At 40.8% G+C, this 20,875-nt stretch overlaps 1 protein-coding gene across 10 annotated transcripts in view; it reads right to left on the bottom strand.

The window, feature by feature from the left end:
• The window catches only part of cadpsa (Ca2+-dependent activator protein for secretion a), a 214,045-nt gene that overhangs the window by 9,307 nt on the left and 183,863 nt on the right, over positions 1-20,875 (bottom strand). For all 10 annotated transcript variants that reach the window (XM_022682798.2, XM_049471434.1, XM_022682796.2 and 7 more), the window contains 6 exons: positions 18,538-18,693; positions 17,395-17,542; positions 15,977-16,051; positions 14,891-14,974; positions 14,714-14,746; positions 11,032-11,139 (listed from right to left, as the gene is read on the bottom strand). In XM_022682798.2, coding sequence (XP_022538519.2) covers positions 11,032-11,139; positions 14,714-14,746; positions 14,891-14,974; positions 15,977-16,051; positions 17,395-17,542; positions 18,538-18,693 — 604 coding nt within the window. The remainder of the gene's footprint in view (positions 1-11,031; positions 11,140-14,713; positions 14,747-14,890; positions 14,975-15,976; positions 16,052-17,394; positions 17,543-18,537; positions 18,694-20,875) is intronic.

Below are 20,875 nucleotides of genomic sequence, written 5' to 3' on the forward strand. Positions count from 1 at the left end.
CGCCTAGCAGGGGGCAACAAACAGAATTCAGCGTAAGACTGCAACCCCCAAGCACACAAACACACACTCCCACCCACACGTATGCAGCAGCACTACTACTTGCACCAGTCTCTTCACACATCTGAAGCCAGAGACCGGCTTGCATCTCGATTAATAATACTTAATAAAAAAAAAAAAAACAGCAGTGGGAGTTGGTGAGGGCTCAGCTCGGGCCTTTGTGCTTTCAAAAAGGGTCCCTCTTACAAAAGAAGGAATGCTGTAGAGGGGCGGGGACTTGGTGGGGGGTACAGGGGGATTACAAGCAACCTGTGACTCTGCCTCTTTCTGCCCTTGCTGGTGGTAATGCATGCTTTTGAATGAGTTGGTGTGTGTGTGTGTGCGTCTCAGCGAACATGTGTACGTGAATGAGTGTGAGTGTCTATGGGTTTGAGTGAGCAAAAGAGTAAAAGTGGGAATGAGTTAGGAGTTGTGTGTGTGTGTGTGTGTGTGTTGAATGTGTCTAACCGGGCCTGCTCTCTGTGGCCGATGCTGCTTGAGAAGCTCTCCCGCTGGGACCCAGCTGTGTCTGCAATTAGCGGGAGGGATGGAATGATGATTGTTGCTAGCGCTGATGCTAATGCAAAATGACAGGCTGCCCGAGAGGATAAGAAAGGCCGACGCCTGCTCTCAGAGTGCTGCAATGTGTCCCTCTTTCCTTTTATCCACCATTCTAGCTACTCTTCTTCTTTCTAATCGTTTCTTTCCTCTCTTTTCTTGCGTTGCTTTTTTTGTCCTCATCATTTGCATCCCTGACTAGAACCCATACCCTAACCACATCTAGATCAGAGCTGTAAGATGAAACTGATTTATCAAATTATATTGAAGTATTGCGATATTATGTTTTAAGCATTATCAGCTAATCAGATCTCAAAAATGAGGAAAAGAGAAGATTTAATGCACACAGCTCTTCATTGTGTGGTGGTTAAACTCTGACCACTTGACAGTAGAGGGCTGTGTATTGCAATATGTATCACAATACCAAGGTTAGGATCCAATACATCGCAATATACTGTGATACTGCGATAGTTTAAGTCAAAAGAAATGTTTATTTTTAATCCAATCAAAACAGTGGGATCCTAACAACAGAGTACAACACTGCTATCTAGTAGGCGGGGTCTAAACACAACACAAAATTAACCACTGTCCACCAGTTTTTAATTATTATAACTAATAATTAAAAACTGATACTGTGTTTAAAAAAAAAATCGATACAGTAATGCAAAGCATAATATTATGATACTTTGATATATCAAATTTTTACACCCCTATAACCAATAGATATCAATGCTGTATACGGTCTTTAAATCCTACTGGGTCCTGGTTTGGTAAAAAGTTAGATTAAAACTTTTAATTTAAACAGATAATATTCATATGATTTTTTTACCCCCAAAAAATGACAACATATTTTCTTGCTCACACTACTGCAGTAAATTACTATATATTGTATCATAACCCCTGTATCGTGATAAGTATTGTATCTTGCCAATACATAGCCCTACTTTCACGCAACTTTCAGGTTCACAAAATGTTTTCAAAATATATTATTACTTAATGTTAACAACAGCAATAGCAGTCTATAGTGATGTAGGGCAATACTGAAATATTTTAATGTGTTTTGCAATACTGTATGGATTCTCAAAAATGCAGTATTAATTTTCAGTAAACAGTTTTGCAAAATTGGATGGCAAAAAATAGTTTACTTTATGTCATCTTCAGATTCTACAGTTCTGATTGGATGAAAAGTAAACATTTTGATGCATTCCATGCTGTGTTTATATACTATAAAAGTTTTTTCTATTATGTGATTAAAAAATTGCACAATATATCGCCTTGCTTACAAAATCTCTGTATCATGATACATAGCACCGCCAGTTTCTTGCTAATACACAGTCTTAATCCAGACATGTAAAAAAAAAAAGCCTTAGAAACAGTCAGTATTACAAAACTAGAGACTCTCTCTCACTCTCTCTCTCTCTCACTCTCTCTCTCTCTCTCTCTCTCTCACTTCTCAGTTAGGGTGTCCCGTCTCTTTGTCTCTGCTTAAAAAGAGCCGTCTGTGCGCTCAGGCTCTGGGCAGTGGGCCGCAGGGCTCTCGCCCTTTTCCCCGGGCCAGGCTGCTGAATTGGGGCCCCCCCGCGGGCGAGAGAGGGGAGGCCCTGAGTGCCGAGGACTCTTTAAAACTGACTACAAGACATTATGCTCTTAGGACAAAGGGACGAGCTAATCCTACCTGCTTGCTGGTCGTGGCTGCTGTTGGCCTATTATTGTGTGCTTTCTGGCCCCTGAGAGGAGGTCCATTGATGACGGAACTCAATTACCATGGTAACTCACACCGAAGACCCCATGTTTCCCCGCTCTCTCTTTTACTCTGTCTTTCTTTCTGTCTATCTCTCTCTCTCTATTTCTTTTCCCCTATCCGCACTGCGGGACACGCTGACCCAGAGGAAAAACTTTTCACAAGAAACACACGACCCTAAACATGTTCCTCTAACATGGCTTTGTGTTAGCACTCAAATCCAGCGCTCTCTCTTTTTCTCTCTCTCTCTTCCTTCATTTCTCTCTCTCTCTCTCTCTCTCGAACGAAGCAGGTCCTCTGAATGGTGGGATTGAAGGCAAGTTTTAGGCTCAGCAAGCATGTGAGTCTCAAACTGCTTTTGATTGTGCGGCTCGTACAAAGAGAAACCCGCCAAAGACTTCCATGCCTCGCTGAAGCCTTAAGTGCAACAACCATCCAGTGTTTCTGCTCGGGCTACCGCTACATCTGTTCTACGAGGTGCTTAAGAGTTAGGTGCCTTTTGTGAGCACATGGAAAAAAGCAGGATGACCAATTTTTTTTTTTTTGTGTGTGATATAAAGGATATAAAGCATAAATAATGAAAAATAATTTCTGGAAAATTATTTTGAAATGTGACTCTCCTGTTCGTGTTTCCGTTTGCTAGTTGATCAAGCGCTTTGGGAACAGAAACCCCTTGCACTACTGGACTGCCAGCGTTCTACGGCCTCATGCACGAGGGTCTGTTAACTAAATGGATGACAGTATGCAAACAGAGCTTTCTCCACCAAAACACACTCAGAGCGAGTGAACGAGCTTGTTGCGATGAACTAAACGGCGGGAATTATAGCCTGCATTCGTGTCATTGAGTAAACACACAATGAGCGAAAAGAGGAGTGAGGAATGGGGTGGGGGGTAAGACCGAAAGAAAGAAGGAAAGGGGCAAAAGAGAGAGAGGGAGAGGAAAAAAAACGAGTAAGGAACCCTGAGCAAAGTGAGCCATTCTGCTCACAAAGGAACGCTTAGAGGCGTATTGAGACGCAGCCGAATGAGGAGCACAACACTTCTGGAGCTTGGCCTGAATGGGTTGGGGGGGGTGGCGGTAGGGGTGGGAGGGGGCAAAATGGAATAAGCCAGCAAGCACTTGAGAAACCCGCAGAGCACCTGAATGGGCCGGGGGAGGGAGGGGGACGGAGGGGGGGAGCCGAAGGTGAATGGACTGCCTTTTGGGACCAATTTGTCTCTTTTCACCCCCGTCCCCCTGCCTCCGTGCTGACAGATGTACAAAGGCGGACCCGCGCTGAGCCTCTCGTATACGCGCACCCACTAGCAGCTGTCACTCCTGTCAGACGAGTTAATCAAACAAATACCACCATACCTCACTTTACATCATGGAGAGAGAGAGAGTGCTAGAGAGGGATAGAGAAATAAAGAGAGAGCGTAGAACTTGATTATCCAAAAAAAAAAAAAAAAAAAAAAAAATCCACCACAGTGGTGGTAGTACAGTACAAAAGTTTAAGTTAATATATCGTATTTTTATGGTCTCTGCATTTTTAATTCCCTTTAAATTAGAGCCCACTACAGCATTAACCCACTTTTGTGGGTCAGCGGGGTTTACGCCCAACACGCTGAGTGCTCATCCGAAACGGCGAGGAAAAAAGAAAGAAACTCAGCTCCTGTAATTATCGGAAACCTAAGCAGCTTACGGCCGCAGCGCTGCCTCCATTCTGAAAAGAACGAAACCTTTTAACGTGTTTTGAACAATAACTGTGGGAGTACCTGTTGGTTCTCTTTTAGTCTTTTTTTTTTTAAATAAATATATTTCCAGCCACTGGCGTCACAATTACTTGTCTAAAGCTTCTTTGTTCAATTGCTTTATTTCTCAAACTAAAGAGATTAAACCGGAGATAAAAACAACAAGAGCACATCGGCCTCCGTCCTCCACTGTCAGGTGATTATTATAATGCCATCAGGAGACGAAATGAGAAAAAAAACAAACTTGGGATTGTTAATATTCTCACCTATGACTTTTCCAACCGTTGAAAGATAAAGGAGATTTTATGTCTTTCTTAGAATGGATTCTAAGGTTCTGAGGTCCACTTCAAACCAAAGCAGCTAGATGATAAGTTTTCATTCTGAACTTTTGTCCTGGAAAAAAATAAGAGACCACTTAAAAATTATGAGTTTCTTTGATTTTACCAAACTGAAAACCTCTGGAATATAATCAAGAGGAAGATGGATGATCTCAAGCCATCAAACCAAACTGAACTGCTTGTTTTTTTGCACCAGAATTGAGTAGCATAAAGTTATCCAAAAGCAGTGTGTAAGACTGGTGGAGGAGAACATGCCAAGATGCATGAAAACTGATTAAAAACCAGTGTTAGACAGCCAAATATTGATTTCTAAACTCTTAAAACTTTATAAATATAAACCTAATTTTATCTGAGCATTAATTGAGGTCTGACATTTTTTTTTATTTGGAATTTACGAGAAATGTTGTCTGCGGTTTATAGAATAAAACAACAATGTTCATTTTACTCAAACTTGAAACCTATAAATGGCTAAATCAGAGAAACTGATTCAGAAACTGAAGTGGTACTCTTTATTCTTTATTTTTTCATAGCTGTAATTTAACTACTAAAACTTTTTAATCAACAGTCAAATTAGAAATCTGTGAACTCTTCCCCCCCCCCCCCCCAACAACTACAGAACTACTAGTTATTTAACGTGTTTGGAGTTCACGACCTCTGCAACGAGCGAACAGGCGGTTCTCTGGCGGTAGCCTACAGAGCGTTAACGTTGCGTGCCAGCTAAAGTTGATTAAACTGTTCACTTGGGTCGACGGGTCGTGACCGGGCCTGCAAAGTGGTAAAGTGTCCCGGACAGTGAAATGGTATTGCAGGTCTGTGGAGCACAACAGAGACCAAGAGCAGCAGAAACAGCAGAAGTGGCAGTGGAGGCTCAGCCTCAATCCGGCTGCCAGCCGGTCAGTGTCCCTCTGTGGCCGCGGAGCAGCCAGTATCGCTGCCGCTAAAGCAGCTTTAGCCGTCGTCATAAAGTGCAATCTTGCCGATCTGATAACTGCCAAGGTCAGTGAAAATACTTTGAATCAATCAATGCTAGGCAGCCGTAATCCCCCAGGAAAGGCAGATTAAGGGTATAATTGACCTGTGTAATCTGTCGGCATGTCTGTGAACGCCTCAGCCTCTCTTCTGAGCGCAGCGGCTGCTCCTACACTCACACATACACACACAAACATCCACGTTCGCATGCAGACACACAGGGCTAAAGAGCTGAAGCGGGACAGCAGTATCAGGGCAGAGCTGGATTTGGAGATGGCTTTTTTTAATCAATGATCTCAGATGAGGGCAGATGAGCCCTTGCGTTAAGCACAGCTGTCCTAATCCTGCTTTCTTCAGCCACTCTTTCAAGAACTAGCAGGCTGGCAGAGGGGGGAAATAAATTAATTTTGCCTTCCCTGCCGTCCCTTATTCTGTGTATCCCTCTCTATCCCTTTCCCTCTCTGTGCCCTCAACTTAACAAACTTAGCTATCTGCTGGCACGGGATTTTGGAGCCTCTTAGGAGGCTTGTACAGTCAAAATTGCTCTTCCGTGAAGCCATCAGTATCATTCTTTCTCCAGATTTAGACTTGTGCGTGCTGAAGCTCTGAAGCAGAATTGAATAAAATCGTCCTGCAGTTCAAGTTTAGTCTCCAGCAAGGTGGAGACCAGTTTGGTTAAAACGGCACAATTCTCTGCGACTCAAAAATAAAGAAGCAGCACGTTTAGCAGCCGCAATTCTAACCATTCTAACGTTGAAACATACCCTCAGTATGCTCAATATTATTTCCAATAATAAAGACAACAGCAGAGACCCTCAAACGATCCGCATTTTGTGTCGTTTCAAATATCCAATATCTAATACCCGCTGTCTAGTCACCAGGAATCTGTTTGTTGTTTTTAGTTTTTAATACCCCGCTGTCGTCATTTCAGACCATATGGTCATTTAAGACACATTATGAAATACTGTTATGAAAGCCTAGAAAGGACAGCGATTGAGTGTAATCTTATTGTGTTCTCTCTGCTAGTGAGAAATCCTCATCCTTGACCCCAATTAACCCCAGCCTAACACACTCGACGGATGCTTCATTGTGGCACCCAGTCTGATCTCTCTAAACTCAGTTAGATCAGACCCTCTTCTGCCTCCCTCCCTACGCAGGCCGGGGCAGGAGAGATTAGCTCTGAGTTTGGAAAAAAAAAAAAAGTGTAAAGTCAAAGAGGGACCAGAACATCAAAGCACCAAACAGGGCAAACAAAGCAGCGGCAGCTTCCTGGAATCCAGTTCAGAAAACAAATAATATGTTTTGGGCAATCTGATGAACATGGGCAAAAAACGAATGGAAACAGAAGCGTAACGTAAAAAAATAAATAATAATGTATGGATGAAGAGAAACAACACATCTACCTCTCCCAGAATGTCCAGATTGCAAGCTCAGATAAATTCCTGTAGGTCAAATTTAGACACTGGGTGTGTCAAAACTGTACGTAAAAAGATATTAAGCCAGTGGTCAGTCCCTACCAAGAGTCATCCACAGAATAACAACAGGTGAATCAGCAACAGGACACTGGGCAACCAAGGCTCACCGATGCAATCCACCTTGCACTGAGCTTGCACCTTGCAACTTAATTTATTAAAAACAAATGTGTTATAAATAGTTCTTTCAGTGATGCAAAGAAAAAAAACGGTTCCTAAGTAATTCTCTTCTTTTGCTGTGATAAAAGAACCCATCTTAGCCCCTTGATTTTAAGAATGTTCATGATTAACTGGCCCCCACCACAGGGCACCCTTAGAGGTCTTGTGGACTCTATGCCTTGACAGATCAGAGCTGGGAACTGGCTGCACAAGACAGATTTTTACGATAATAGGCAGGTGGTTTCAATGTTTTGGCTGATGAGAAAGTTTATACATAAGATTATACTACTGTATTTTACGGACTATAAGGCGCAATGTATTATAAGGTGCACTATCCATGAACTATTTTTTGGTCTATTTTTATACATAAGGCATATTGGATTAAAGGGCAATCATAAGTGACAATAGTAAGGAAAAATGGTGTTGCCATGTTTTCCTTCTCCTGGGGGTTTAGCAGGAGTAAATGCCACCCAACAGTGCTAGGCCGAGGAACTCTGAGTGTCGTAGTAAACATGGAAGCTACAGTCCAACATACTTACCTCTAAACGGCAAAAGAGCTAGTGCTGCAGTTAGCAGCTAATGCTAATGTCTCGTAACGCTGTACTTTAGCTGAGTGGCTTCACTGCTCTTTAATACCTGACTGGTAGGAATCATACATAAGAGCACACTGTCGATTTTTGGGAAAATTAAAGGATTAACCAAGCTGAATTAAAGGATGAAGTGTGCCTTATAGTGCGAAAAATACGGTAGTTATTCCTGCTTTTAGTTTATCCTCTTCTGTTTCTACCTGATAATAAAACGTTGTTGTGAAGATGTGAATGCTTTCAGCGACAGAGTGTTTGAAAGTGAGGTTAGGATGTTGGATGATCAGCACCCCACCTCACCCCAACTCCCAACTTCCAATTCCAGAAGCATTAGATGGCACACCAACAATCATTCCAGAAAACAGCTGGTCAAAGCTGGGCGCTATATATGTCTCTAGACCATACCTGGCATTAGGCATGGATGATGCATAGCCATAGGTTTCTGTGGCAGCAAATTAGCTAAAATATATTCCTTAGATGAGTGTCCACAAACATTTGGACATATAGTGTATTGGGGTGAAGACAAAAACAAATTCACATCAAATTTATAATAGGGATATGTATGTAATATTCTGGCTTTATGTTTGATTACAGAGACTTAGATCATATTTCTTTACCAGTGAGAAGCTACAGGTGTGTGCACATGTGTGGATTGATTTGTATGTCTGTGTGTGTGTGTGTGTGTGTGTGCATGAGTTGGTTTTAGATTGCTTGGCCTGGTGGCTGCACTCTCTGCTAGCCCAGCCACTTCAGCAGGTGGGAAAAGGGGGGCAAACGTGTGCCCTGCATGCCCATCTGGGGTTGATGCTGTTGGGGTCGGAGGGGGACTGTGTCGGGGGGGAGGGAGGGGTGGAGTGGAGAGCCGGCTGGATGGCTGGATGTCTGCGAGTGCATGTATGAGGGAATTCTCCAAGGAGGCGGGTCATGCTAGTAGATGTACACAGGAAGATTAGTCGACTCTGAATCATGCCACTCGAGATAATGTGATAAAAACAACTCAACAGGAAGGATAAGTTCCACTTTGATTCAGGCGGAGGGAGAGAGAGTGAAAAAAAGAGAGAGAGAGCGATAGAGAAGGTGGAGAAGTTTGAATAAAGGGGGGGGGGGGGGGGGAAGGAAAGGAAAGCAAGGAGGTGGAATGACTGGCGTAGGGAGAAGGAGACAAAAGAAAAAAAAGGTAACGGAAAACGAAGGTGGATGGAAAGAGATGGGTTGGGCATCTTTTCTCTTTTCTTCCTGCGTTCAAGTCAAAGGATGCAAACGTACAGAGCAATACACAAGCAAGACATCTGGAGCCATTTTTCAGTACAGAAACAGCAGAGGGAGTTTTAAGCAAAAGAAAGGAAAGGAGAAAAAGGAGGACGACGTATGAAATTCACATATTTATCAAAGAGAATGAGAACGCCACCACAAAGTGGGCCAGTGAGACTCCCAATAAGAAAAAGAAAGAAAAAGACTGAGAGAAAGAGAGGGAAGAGAAAAGGCATTCAGAAAAGGCAGCAAAGTGAAAGCAGTAAGAAACTAAATGCAGCCACAAGGCCTGGCCCAACTGGTCTCAGACCTACACAAGGGTCCCTATGTATCAACTGAGCTGATTTATCGGATCAATGTTCGCATCCCAAATACAAACACAGATTCCAGATCAGCACTCTTACTGTTCTCTCAAGTAAGAGCAGGTCGATACATACGATCCCAGGAGCCGTCCTAAGAGCAGCAGTGCTGTTCCAGGGTCAGCTGTGTACTTTGGTTACTTTATAAAAAAAAAAAAAAGCCACATTGAAACCTGACCCCAGATCAGCACTCTGCTCTGCCGTCCTCTGAGAACGCAGGCCCCGGTCTTAAAGGTGCACAAAGCAAACACGCCTCAGCCACAGCACGCACTCAACAAACTGTTCCACATGCATCACAAAGGATTAGGCCCAGGAGGACGGCCACGGCCATCAGCTAAGACAGTGTTCTCCGCGCTCTCCCGCCCTCTTTTCCCTCCCTCCTCGTTTTCCTCTTTCTTTTCTTTCTCTTCTCCTAAGCTCTAAAGACAATAAGCTCCAGGTTTGGAGTGTCTGTCCTTTTCTTTCTCAGTCTCACACAGTGTCGTTTCTTAACTAGAGAATTAATGAGGCAGAACCTTGGTCCTATTGTCGGAAGTATATCTTTATTTAATTGTCGACTTGTCCATTATAGCTGTCTTTCGGTGCTTATTTTGGTGGGTACCAACTCACGAAGTTGGTACCCAGAACTGAGTACTGAAGTTTTTTTTTAGTACTTGCTATGTTGTGGTTTCAAGCGAGTCCAGTAGGGACTGCAGTGGTGCTGGTTTTACACTGGTACCAACACGACTCAAATCTACTCTATTCTTCTCAAGTATCCCCCCCCCCCATAAGGTAAATTTTGCACTTAGAATCGTACAGCAAAATCACCACTTATATTTCAGTTGGGGGGGCTGAAGAAAACCAACCAGGAAAACTTATCAGAGGTACCAAAAAGTGAGTCAAAGAAACTCAAGAGTCAAGGAGCATTGGTACCATACAGATGAAAACAAATGTCCTTTTATGTTTGTTTTCAGAAAGGTTTCAACGTAAGCCTCAAAGAATCAGAATTAGTATGATTTGATCATATGACTGATACAAGCGATGCTATAGAACACAACTTTTCTAATCTCGGGATCTTGAATCCATGTGGCCAGTTACATATGTGACCATTTGTTTTATTAAGAACCATGTCTGTAACAGAGAGAGTGCGAGTGCAAAGTGAAGGTTCTGACCCTTAGAAAAGTTCTGTGCACAATGCCCACCTCCTGTTTTTTTTAATAATCTGATCAATTAAATTAGGTGCGTTGGGAGAAAGACCTACTATAAATTTACAGGGCATGGTGCCTCCAGGAGCAGGTTTGACAACACTAGGGCATCGCTCTTTTATGGTGTCCTGGGGTTCACCTTTTCCTTGGCCTAAATTTTATTCAACATTGGTTTAAATCTAAGTCTCCATTAGCTTTAAAACATATCAAAATGTTTGATGCGTACTACAATCCTAGTTTAAGAGAAAACCTATTCCCTTTTATTCGTCCCCCAAGAAAACACCAGAACAGAGAAGGGAGCAAAAGTATGGCAACATTTTTGAGAGTTGCACATTAGAGAGGAAAGGGTTAAAGAGCAAACGGAGCCAATCGAGCAAAGGGGGGAGAGGGGTAGACAAAGAGTCAGAGAGAGACGCATCAGCTCAAAAAAGGCAACCAGAGAGAAATAACGAGGTAGAGAGAGAAAGAAAGAAAGACAACAAGAAAGCAAGAGAAGGAAACAGGGAGGAGAAGTTTAGGAGTAAGAAGTTGAGGAAGAATAAGCAGGTCTCAAAATGTGACCTATCCCTCCCAGCTGGTCGTTATGTCACATTTTGGAGGACCTCCTCCCCCTTTTACAGGGGAGGAGATGGAAGCAGCAGTTACTTACATCAAATAATCTTTCTATGTACATCTCCTCATTGACCTTGTCCCGCAAGACATCCTGAGAGTGGCGAACGAACGTCACGTAGGCATCAGCTACATCCATGCCAGGTTTCTGCAAGAAAAGACAAAAAAAGAGAAAAGAGTACGAGAGAGAGAGAGAGAGGAATTAATATACATGAACAGGTTGTGTTATATATATATATATATATATATATATATATATATATATATATATATATATATATATATATATATATATATATATATATATACTTTTAGGTTTAATTGCTCCAATCCTGCCAATTTTTTTAATTCATCACTAAAAAAATAGCTGCATCCAGAAGGAATTAAACAGTAGGAATGAAATGAACTTGGTGGGAATGTGTGTGTGGAGCACCAAGATGACATTACCTTTAGTCTTCATTAAAGGCACTTTAACAGGTCAAATTTATGTTAATGTGGTCCTGCAACCAGTGGCCCTACCTTTTTTAAACACATGCACCAGTGCACTGTTCCAACAGGACAATGCACATCCACATACTGCCATCATCTCAGGAGCTTGTCTTGAAGACATTAGGGCTGGGTATTGAAATTTCATACCAAAAAGGCACAGATTGAAATGTCTAGGTATTAGCGAGTACCGAAAGGTCTAAGAAAATTTGGTGGCTATTTTAAATACTTTGCGTGAAGCATGCCAGCACAGCACGGTAAATATACTGCAACACTGCACACAAGCGGAGCGCACGCACAGAAACTTGTATCATTTATATTGTTGAAACCCTGCTGCTTCTCTGAAATCTCTCAGCTGCTCGCTCCCTCTGTCTCTCGCTCACTCGCTCTAGGGCTGCACGATGTTGGAAAAAATTTACATTACGCTCCTCTCCCCCTCACGCAGGCAGCAGCAGACTGTCACTCACACAGACACAGAGACAGTTCTGTGTATCAACTTCTTGTGTCAAGAATCAAATCATTGCAACGTGTTACGTGCAAGTCTAGCCCTAGGGTGCTGGATATGTTCTGTGTGCTCTCCCTCTCTGTGTGTGTGTTTTTTCATGTTTCTCTGCAGGTTGCAGTCCACCTGACCTTCATGGGAGGAGCCATGGGCTATAAAAACCTGCAGTCACCACCAAGATGGCGGCTAGAGCTCACACAGGAAGTGGGGCCTACTGTGTGTGCTTCTAGTTCCCCTGCTACCATCACTACCACCATCACTGCCATGTGCTTTATTCTGAGTGTTTGCTCTTGTAGTCATTCCTTAGGGAATATCTTTCAGTCCTGTTTGTGCCATACAAACTTATACCAATTTGAGGAGTCCAACAGGTAAGGTTAAGGCGCCTTATACATTTCCATCATGTAGCTGTCTTTGTGTATAGATACATTAGGTTAGCAGGCGGGTGCTTCTTTTGTACTTATGTTGTTAGTTTAAGTAGTAGTTTTTATTTTGTTCTTTTGTTTAGGATAAATAGTTTAGATTAAGTTTATGTTTTGTTTCTTTCTTTCCTTTGGCACCGTCACCGTTGGCTCCTCTTAGGCCTTAAGACTCTTAGGCCTTGGTATTGTTTAAAGTTGATGTTTGGCAGTTTTAAAATAAATCACTGATTGTGAAACATCTAATTCTGGTCTGGTCTCCTCACTTCCCTCCTGTTCCCTTTGTTGCAACCATTTTTAAAAACGAGCCAACTTGGGTTGTAACACAACGTGTTATTAAATTAAACAACGTGCTTAATTCAATCACCTTAAGTGACATTGTGTGATGGGACTATTGCACATGCGCAAATCACGATATATCGTGCAGCCCTAACTCACGCTGTCTCTTGCTCGCTTGTACTCTCTCTCTCCCTCTCTGTCTACCCTGAAAACGATACCCAGCCTTACCGATCACAATGCCAGACCTTTCCCCAATAAAAAAATTTATGTATGTAATGTTATTGGACAAGCTATGAACAATCTCTGCATGAGAATTTTTGAGCTGCTTTGGATGTATTATCGCCATTAGGAACATCCACAACTCCTTCCTTGCCGAGACGTCTGGCATGTGTTAAACACATATGCATTAAAGATGCTTTACACACTACTGTACGTGTAGCCCAATAATTATAACCATATTATATATGAGTTGCTCATATCAGTTTGAATGCTTAATCATTTATTGTTGACGTTTATCTTCCTTCCGAATAGAAATGCAATTGCACTTTTTTCTGGGTGCAACTGTTTGCAACTATGTTTTCGATGATGAGTGTATTTTTTACATGCTTAAAATGAGCTGTCATAATCTGTGAAAAAAAATTAACAGAGTGGCAAAAATTACATTTGCAAGTGCAGTGGGAAAATAATATATTACTCATCAAAACAGTGGCATTTGAAGTGAGGAGCGAATAAAGGACAGCGCATTTGGGAGTTCTCTGTGAACTCTTTTGTTTTGCGCCGTCTCCACGCTAAATTAAATGTACCAACTGTGCCAACGGGCATCAGAAGGTCATCAGAATTGGTAATTGTCAGTCGCTGCAAATTGAACTTACTTCACACGTCTCCTGATACTTTCAAGGGGTGCAAATGAGCAAATTTTTCATACGTAATTTTATTTTGTGCGCAGAGCAAACAATTACCATGGTAACGCTGGGCTCTCCGGGCCTCGAGGGCACGAAAAAGAGCGAGAGACCGCACGTGAGAACGAGAACGAGAGAGCATCAGACATTCATTGACAGGACTTTAATTTGAAAAGCCTCGCTTTGCGCCCTGACGTTTTGGCAAATTAAAGGAAGCTCTGTGATTGTGATGTGATACTGAATGCAGGATGTAGCGAGTCAGACCCCGCGGCAGCCTCACGACGTGCTTTTGTTGCACAACACACACATCGCAGTGTCTGCTAGGGGGGAGAGAGAGAGAGAGAGAGAGAGAGAGAGAGAGAGAGAGAGAGAGAGAGAGAGAGAGAGAAAAGGAAAGGGGGCAACATAGCTGGTCACCCTGCTCTCCTCACATGAATATGAATGGCCATTTGGAGGTAAGAGACGACCATCTGTACAACCCGCTGCTGTTGACAGACTCTTAGCTCATGCTAACTGCTTCTTAAACAGGCAGTTTAAGATAGCATTACTGTGAAATATAAACAGAAAATCTTAAAAATTCTAATGTGCTTCGTAGAATTTTGTAATAAAGCAAAATGTCAGTGATTGATATTTTATAAATACAGCTCTGGAAAAAATAAGCGACAACTTAAAATGATGAGTTTCTTTGATTTTACCAAATTGAAAACCTCTGGAATATAATCAAAAGGAAGATGGATGATCACAAGCCATCAAACTAAGCTGAACTGCTTGAATTTTTAAACCAGAAGTGAGTAGCATAAAGTTATACAAAAGCAGTGTATAAGACTGGCGGAGGAGTACATGCCAAGATGCATGAAAACTGGGTTTTTCCAGGGTTATTCCACCAAATATTGATTTCTGAACTCTTAAAACTTTATGAATATGAACTTGTTTTCTTTGTATTATTTGAGGTCTGAAAAAAGCTCTGCACCTTTATTTGTTATTTCAGGCATTTCTCATTTTCTGCAAATAAATGCTCTAAATGACAATATTTTTACAACAATGTCCATTTTACTCAAACCTATAACTATAAATAACAAAAGCAGATAAACTGATTCATAAACATTAAAAAAGGTCACTAGAAAGAAAGCTCTCACTCACAGGAACATCCACATATTTTGAGGCAGCTTTGACCTGCAGAGCAAAGTGAAAAGGATGAGAGATTAATGCTAACATTCTTATCAATACATGAATAATCAATAATATCAGATTGATAATGTGCCACATACAGACAGAAAAAGCACTAATCAATAAATAAAAGGCAGAGTTTCTTCTTACTGTAAACGATAAGAAGGATGAGAAAAGGGTGCCCTCATCGTAGCGAGAGAGCTTGGCCAGGACGCTCTCCAGAATCACCACAAACTGCATGTAAAGAAACCAACAAACGTAAACAAGTCTAACAAAACTCCAACTTATTAATAATAGACTGAAAAAAAAAACATTATAAGAAGAAATCCGTCAAACCTAGTACGTGGTATTTTACTGATGGGGAGTTTGGGAATATGGAGGGTTTGTTGCACAAGGTTGGTAGCCTGCATGGTAATGCCACGGTGTTGATGTGGTATGAGGCCAGTAGCCGGTGTGCAAATTATGGTAGCTGGTGTGCTAACACCACAGTAGAAATGTTGGATGCAGGCCAGTAATTGGCATGCTAACACTGTAGTAGTGATGCAGGGTGAGACCAGTAGTCGGTGTGCTAATGTTGGTAGATTGTATGCTAACACCACAATAGCTTTGTTGGATGCAGGTCAGTAGTTGGCATGCTAACACTGTAGCAGTGATGCAGGAAGAGGCTAGTAGTCGCTGTGCTAATGTTGGTAGCTGGTGTGCTAACACTATAATAGCAATGTTGGATGCAGGTCAGTAGTTGGCATGCTAACACTGTAGTAGTGATGCACGACGAGGCCAGTAGCCGGTGTGCTAATGCCATAGTAGTGGTGTGGGACGAAACTGGTAGCTGGCATGTTAACACACACACACACATTAATGCCATGGTATCACTTTTTGGCAAATGAGCCACTGCTAGGCCAGCCTAAATAATGTCATAGCTTAACATAATATGTTAGTAATTTTGCTTAAATACAATACAATTACTGTACACTAAATTAATACACTGAATTTCTAACAGAACCTAAGACTGTTACAAGTTCAGGTTACTTAAAACCGTATTGCAGCAAGTTTACCAATATTTATTTATTTATTAGATTGCATGGTGAATAAATGTTACAAAACTCCCAGATCCCACTTATATATTTACATAATCAGTATCATATCTTTTATAGACCCCCACTTTTTATATTCTTGTTTAAAAAATCGAATTGGTCGAGGCAAAAATTCAACACAAATGAGAATCTCTCTGGGTACCTTTGCCACCAGTAAGGTAATCATTTCCTTCACCGTCTCCTCAATAAGATCGTCGATTTGAGAGTGGTACTGGCGCTGAAAGACAAAAAAACGTGTTAGCAGCAGCACTCAGGAATCACATATACATCAGAATATCTTAAAAAGAGAGTGCTGATCCAGAAACAGCTTGCACTTTTCCATCATGATCGCTAAAACTTGCACGGCTGATCCTGGACCAGAACTCTCGTTTAAAGATGCTGAATACATCAACACTGCTCTTAAATGACGACGGGAGGTTTTTTTCACCCGGGGAGAATGTGCAAACTGTACCCCTTTGTCTGCTTCTTTGCCACGGAGAGGACTTCTGGGTAATTAATTCAGTTCAGATAATTATTACCTGTCTCAAGATGCCACGGATATGAGGACTCTCACTTCCAACACATGTATATTCAGAAGCAGCTATCACATATGGTAATGGAATCAAAACAATTTAAGTGTCAGAGGAACGGGGAAAACTGCTGCGATTTGCTAATTATACATTTGGGAACTGGGAGTGAGAATTCAATTGAATTGTTAGCCACACTTACCCATTCTCTAACAAACTTTCACATGATTGAAAAAAGGAATGAAAAGAAAGATAGAGGAGAAACATTTGATGGTGAAAAATTAGAAATGCGATAAAAAAAGAGGTGGGCAAATAAAGCAAGAAATTCACATTCCAGCACAATCCAAAGTCAAGCAGTGAAATTAAATCATAAGAATATTGTAAATGTATAGCATAAATGTATATACTTCTGCAGAAATACAGTATATGCATAATAATTACACAAATACGAGTATACAGCTTTGGAAAAAAATAAGAGACCACTTTGGTTTTTGAATCAGTTTATCTGATTTTGCTATGTATAGGTTTATGCTTGAATACAATTCTATAAAATACGGATGATATTTCTCCCAAATTCCAGAGCATTTATTGGCTTGTTCTCCTCCACCAGTCTTACACACTGCTTTTGGATAACTTTACGCTATTCACTCCTGGTACAAAAACTCAAGCAGTTCAGTTTGGTTTGATGGCTTGTGATCATCCATCTTTCTCTTGATTATATTCCAGAGGTTTCAATTTGGTAAAATTAAAGAAACTCATCATTTTTAAGTGGTCTCTTATTTTTTTCTAGAGCTGTATTTCCTGCAAATATTTTGATAGCTGGTGCCTTATAACAACCAATATGCATAATCATCGCTGTCCAATGAAAAATGTGTATCTCCAAAAAAGCTTTAAACCTTCTTAACCTTCAATGGCTGTGAGTTTGCTCTGCATGGGAGCAACCAAGAATTATGTGTCTCAGAAGATGTTCTGCATCATCATTATGAGGAGAGTGATATACAGATAGAAAGCAAGGAAAAGAAGATAGACAAAGATGGAGTCTGGTGTGTAATACCTCCTGGCCGAGCTCCATGGTGCACAGCTTGGCGGACTGGGCCCTGGCGTCCACCATGACGTTGAACATGGTACATATGGACTGGGGAACACGGAAGTCTGTGGTCCGACTGCTCTTCTGCAGCTTCACTTCAAATGCTATCCTGGTTCTAGGGCAGGAAAAAATGTAATTGAGTTGTAGAACATGATAGATATTGGATGGAGAGACTAGAGGTTGGAGGTAGGGCTGGGTAGTTTATCGGAAACTGAGATTCAGAAGCTATAACAGATGCAATTTTGAGTATTCTAATTAAGTTGCACTATATTATCAAAGAACGTCTATTTTCATATATAAGGCGCAATGGATTATGAAGCACCTACGTAAACAAAATTGTAAATCTTAAAAAAACTAGCGCTGAATATTAACCTACACAGATTTTTCTCCTGTAAACTGTTTATTAGGGTGAGTAAAGCGGATAGCAGTGCTTAGCGCTAGTAAATGCCGCTAGACAGCGCTACACTGAGGAACCCTAAGTGTTCTGGTAAACCAGGGTGCTATTAGCTAGTGGTTTGTCCCAAATAGCTTGTTTTACCACAGAAAAACATGCAGACTACAGTCAGATATACTCGCCTCTAAACAGAGTTAAATGCATTATTCTACCATTATATTATCATAATATCAGTGGGATTATAAGTTCTTAAAAAAAGAAATCTTGTTTATCGCAAGTATTTTTGACACAAAAATGGTTATTGTGACATGCCTATGTTAGTTATTCATTAAAATATTAAAATGTTAATATAACTGTGATAAATATAAATATCTAAAGTGTAATCACGGTGCATAGCAGTGGACAAATAGCTATTTTATTAAACGTAAGGTGATAAAACTCAGAGATGTGGATCCGGACTGTACTAAAATTACAGGAGGACCATTTAGTTCAGCAAAAAACAGTAGATAATTCAGCATGTAATTTTCTCAGAGGACGTCTGAGAAAAATACATACATGGTCATTCTGGAGGAGAACAAAATCACAGAGGACCCCCTCATAAAAGAGAAAATTACCCCAGGACTCCCTGGATAGGGCTTATTACCCATCAATGTTTAAAACTACATGATCATCTCAGTCATGATATAAAAAAAAAAAAAAAAAAAAAAAAGGCTTACCTTTTCACACAGGACTCGATCATGTCACTGGACATCAGTTTAAGCCTGGTCTCCAGATGCTTGCCAAACTCCTCCTCTGGCCAGTGCAGGTCTTTGATAAACGTCTGCAGAGCATCCAGCTTCCAGAACAGATCCTCTGACGTTCCTGAACCATTGCTGCACACAGCCACAAGCAAAGTCAGAAAGACATTCAGCCTTCAGGCTGGGGTTAACCAAAGGGCAGCACAGGTTAAAGTGGGCTCAAGGGGTGAAAAGGTCAAGGATCAGAGGGGTGGTGCAGGAGAGAAACCATACTTTAGACTCTGTAATTCCACTTATTTTAATATTTTTGACATTTACTCATTAACATTGGGTTTTATTAGTAAATAACTAACAGTAACAGTAATTTAGTTTAGTTTAGAGCTGTTTCACATCAGCTATACCGTGAGGAAAATCAAGAGGCTTCCAATCAAATCCGGCAAACTGGTAAATCTGGACTGGGGGGGAAGGAGAGATCATGCTAGTTGGGGTCAAAGATGCACAACAGTAAAACCTGAGGACAAGTACAAGTGAGCATATGGATAAAAAGTGGTGCATCTCATCCAACGTTTTACTGATTTAATTAAAGTTCATGTTTATTGTTGAATAGAAATGAGACTAGCAAGTGGGAGTGTGAATGTATGTAAAGAAGTTCAAAACAGAAAGTAATATATATTTTTTACCTTTGCAAACAAATCAGTTTAAAACATTTTATAGACAACCATTTATTCAACTACAAAAAAAATATTTACTTTGTTACGCCAAGAAAGTCTTCAGAAACAACTGATAAATTTGCGAGTGCAGCTCTGGAAAAAATTAAGAGAGAACTTCAGTTTCTGAATCAGTTTCTCTGATTTTGCTATTTATAGGTATATGTTTGAGTAAAATGAATATTGTTGTTTTATTCTATAAACTACAGACAACATTTCTTCCAAATTCCAAATAAAAATATTTGTCAATTAGAGAAAATGAGAAATGGCTGAAATAACAAAAGATGCAGAGCTTTTAGACCTCAAATAATGCAAAAAAATATATATATTCATATTCATAAAGTTTTAATAGTTCAATATCAATATTTGGTGGAATAACTCTGGATTTACTCATAGTTTTCATTCATCTTAGCATGTTCTCCTCCACCAGTCTTACACACTGCTTTTGGATAACTCTATGCTACTCACTCCTGCTGCAAACATTCAACTAGTTCAGCTTGGTTTGATAGCTTGTGATCATCCATATTCCTCTTGTTTATATTTCAATTTGATAAAATCTAAACATTCATAATTTTTCTTATTTTTTTCCAGAGCTGTATGTTTTTTTTAGCTACTTATCTTTACTCAGTCAAAATAACTACACCACTTATCACAGCTCACAGAAAATGCCCTTGTGCACCTTGACTGGTCCAGACATCCTCAGTAGAAACCTGAGCAAGTTACCTCAGACCAAAGTCTTGTAGAGAGCTTCTGATTGGAGCAGATTTGGCTGGAAATCGTAAGGATTATTATTGTATCAATTTTCAAATGTCCAAAGTCCTCCAGGAGACCTGCTTAGTTTTTACTGAATCAGGATGTCTAATGCACTGAAGCGTTAGTCCCACCGCTTCAGAGCATCCACTTATCACACAGGGGGAAAAAAAGGACCAAGAATGGGACCCTGCAGAACTCCTCCTTCAGCATGCCTAGGATATACTGTACACCCTAAAGCATCTTACAGAAGAGCTACAGTGCTGGAGCCCAACACCCACTGGGTACAACTACAGGAAAGAGCACACTCAACACCTTCTCTGTACTGCACAAGGGCTTTAAAGTGGGGGCAGGGAAGGGGGGCAAGGCGAAATAGCAGGAAGATACACAGGAACCAGGTCTTGTTATTAGTGTCATTAGGACACTGTCTTTTGTTCATTTCTGGCCCTGTATCTTTCTGTATTTCAACATGCTTAAGGAGAAGGCTTTCCAGGTTTGACACTATAGTACTAGTGCTAGGTTTGCATGCTGTGGCCTTGGTATTATCAGCTTTAGAAGTTACTTTTATTACAAATTGTGTTTTCTGTAAGAGACGTAAACACATCACACTTTCACATCAACTGAAAGTTAAGCAGGTAAAATTGGATTTACAGTACAGTATATAGGATTGGATGCTCCCAAGCTGAAAATATAAACAATATCAGGGTCCTTGCTCCATTTTAAAAGTCAAATTTAATGCTTTGAAAGACCTTTTTAAGACCTCAATAGATATTATTTAATGGCCAAAAATGTAGTCAGAACTTCTTAAGCAGAAAATAATTTATTGTATTGAAATCTAAAACTTAACTTTTCTCATTTTT

The sequence above is a fragment of the Astyanax mexicanus genome, chromosome 24, assembly GCF_023375975.1.
Source record: "Astyanax mexicanus isolate ESR-SI-001 chromosome 24, AstMex3_surface, whole genome shotgun sequence".
NCBI classification, from domain to species: Eukaryota; Metazoa; Chordata; class Actinopteri; order Characiformes; family Acestrorhamphidae; genus Astyanax; species Astyanax mexicanus.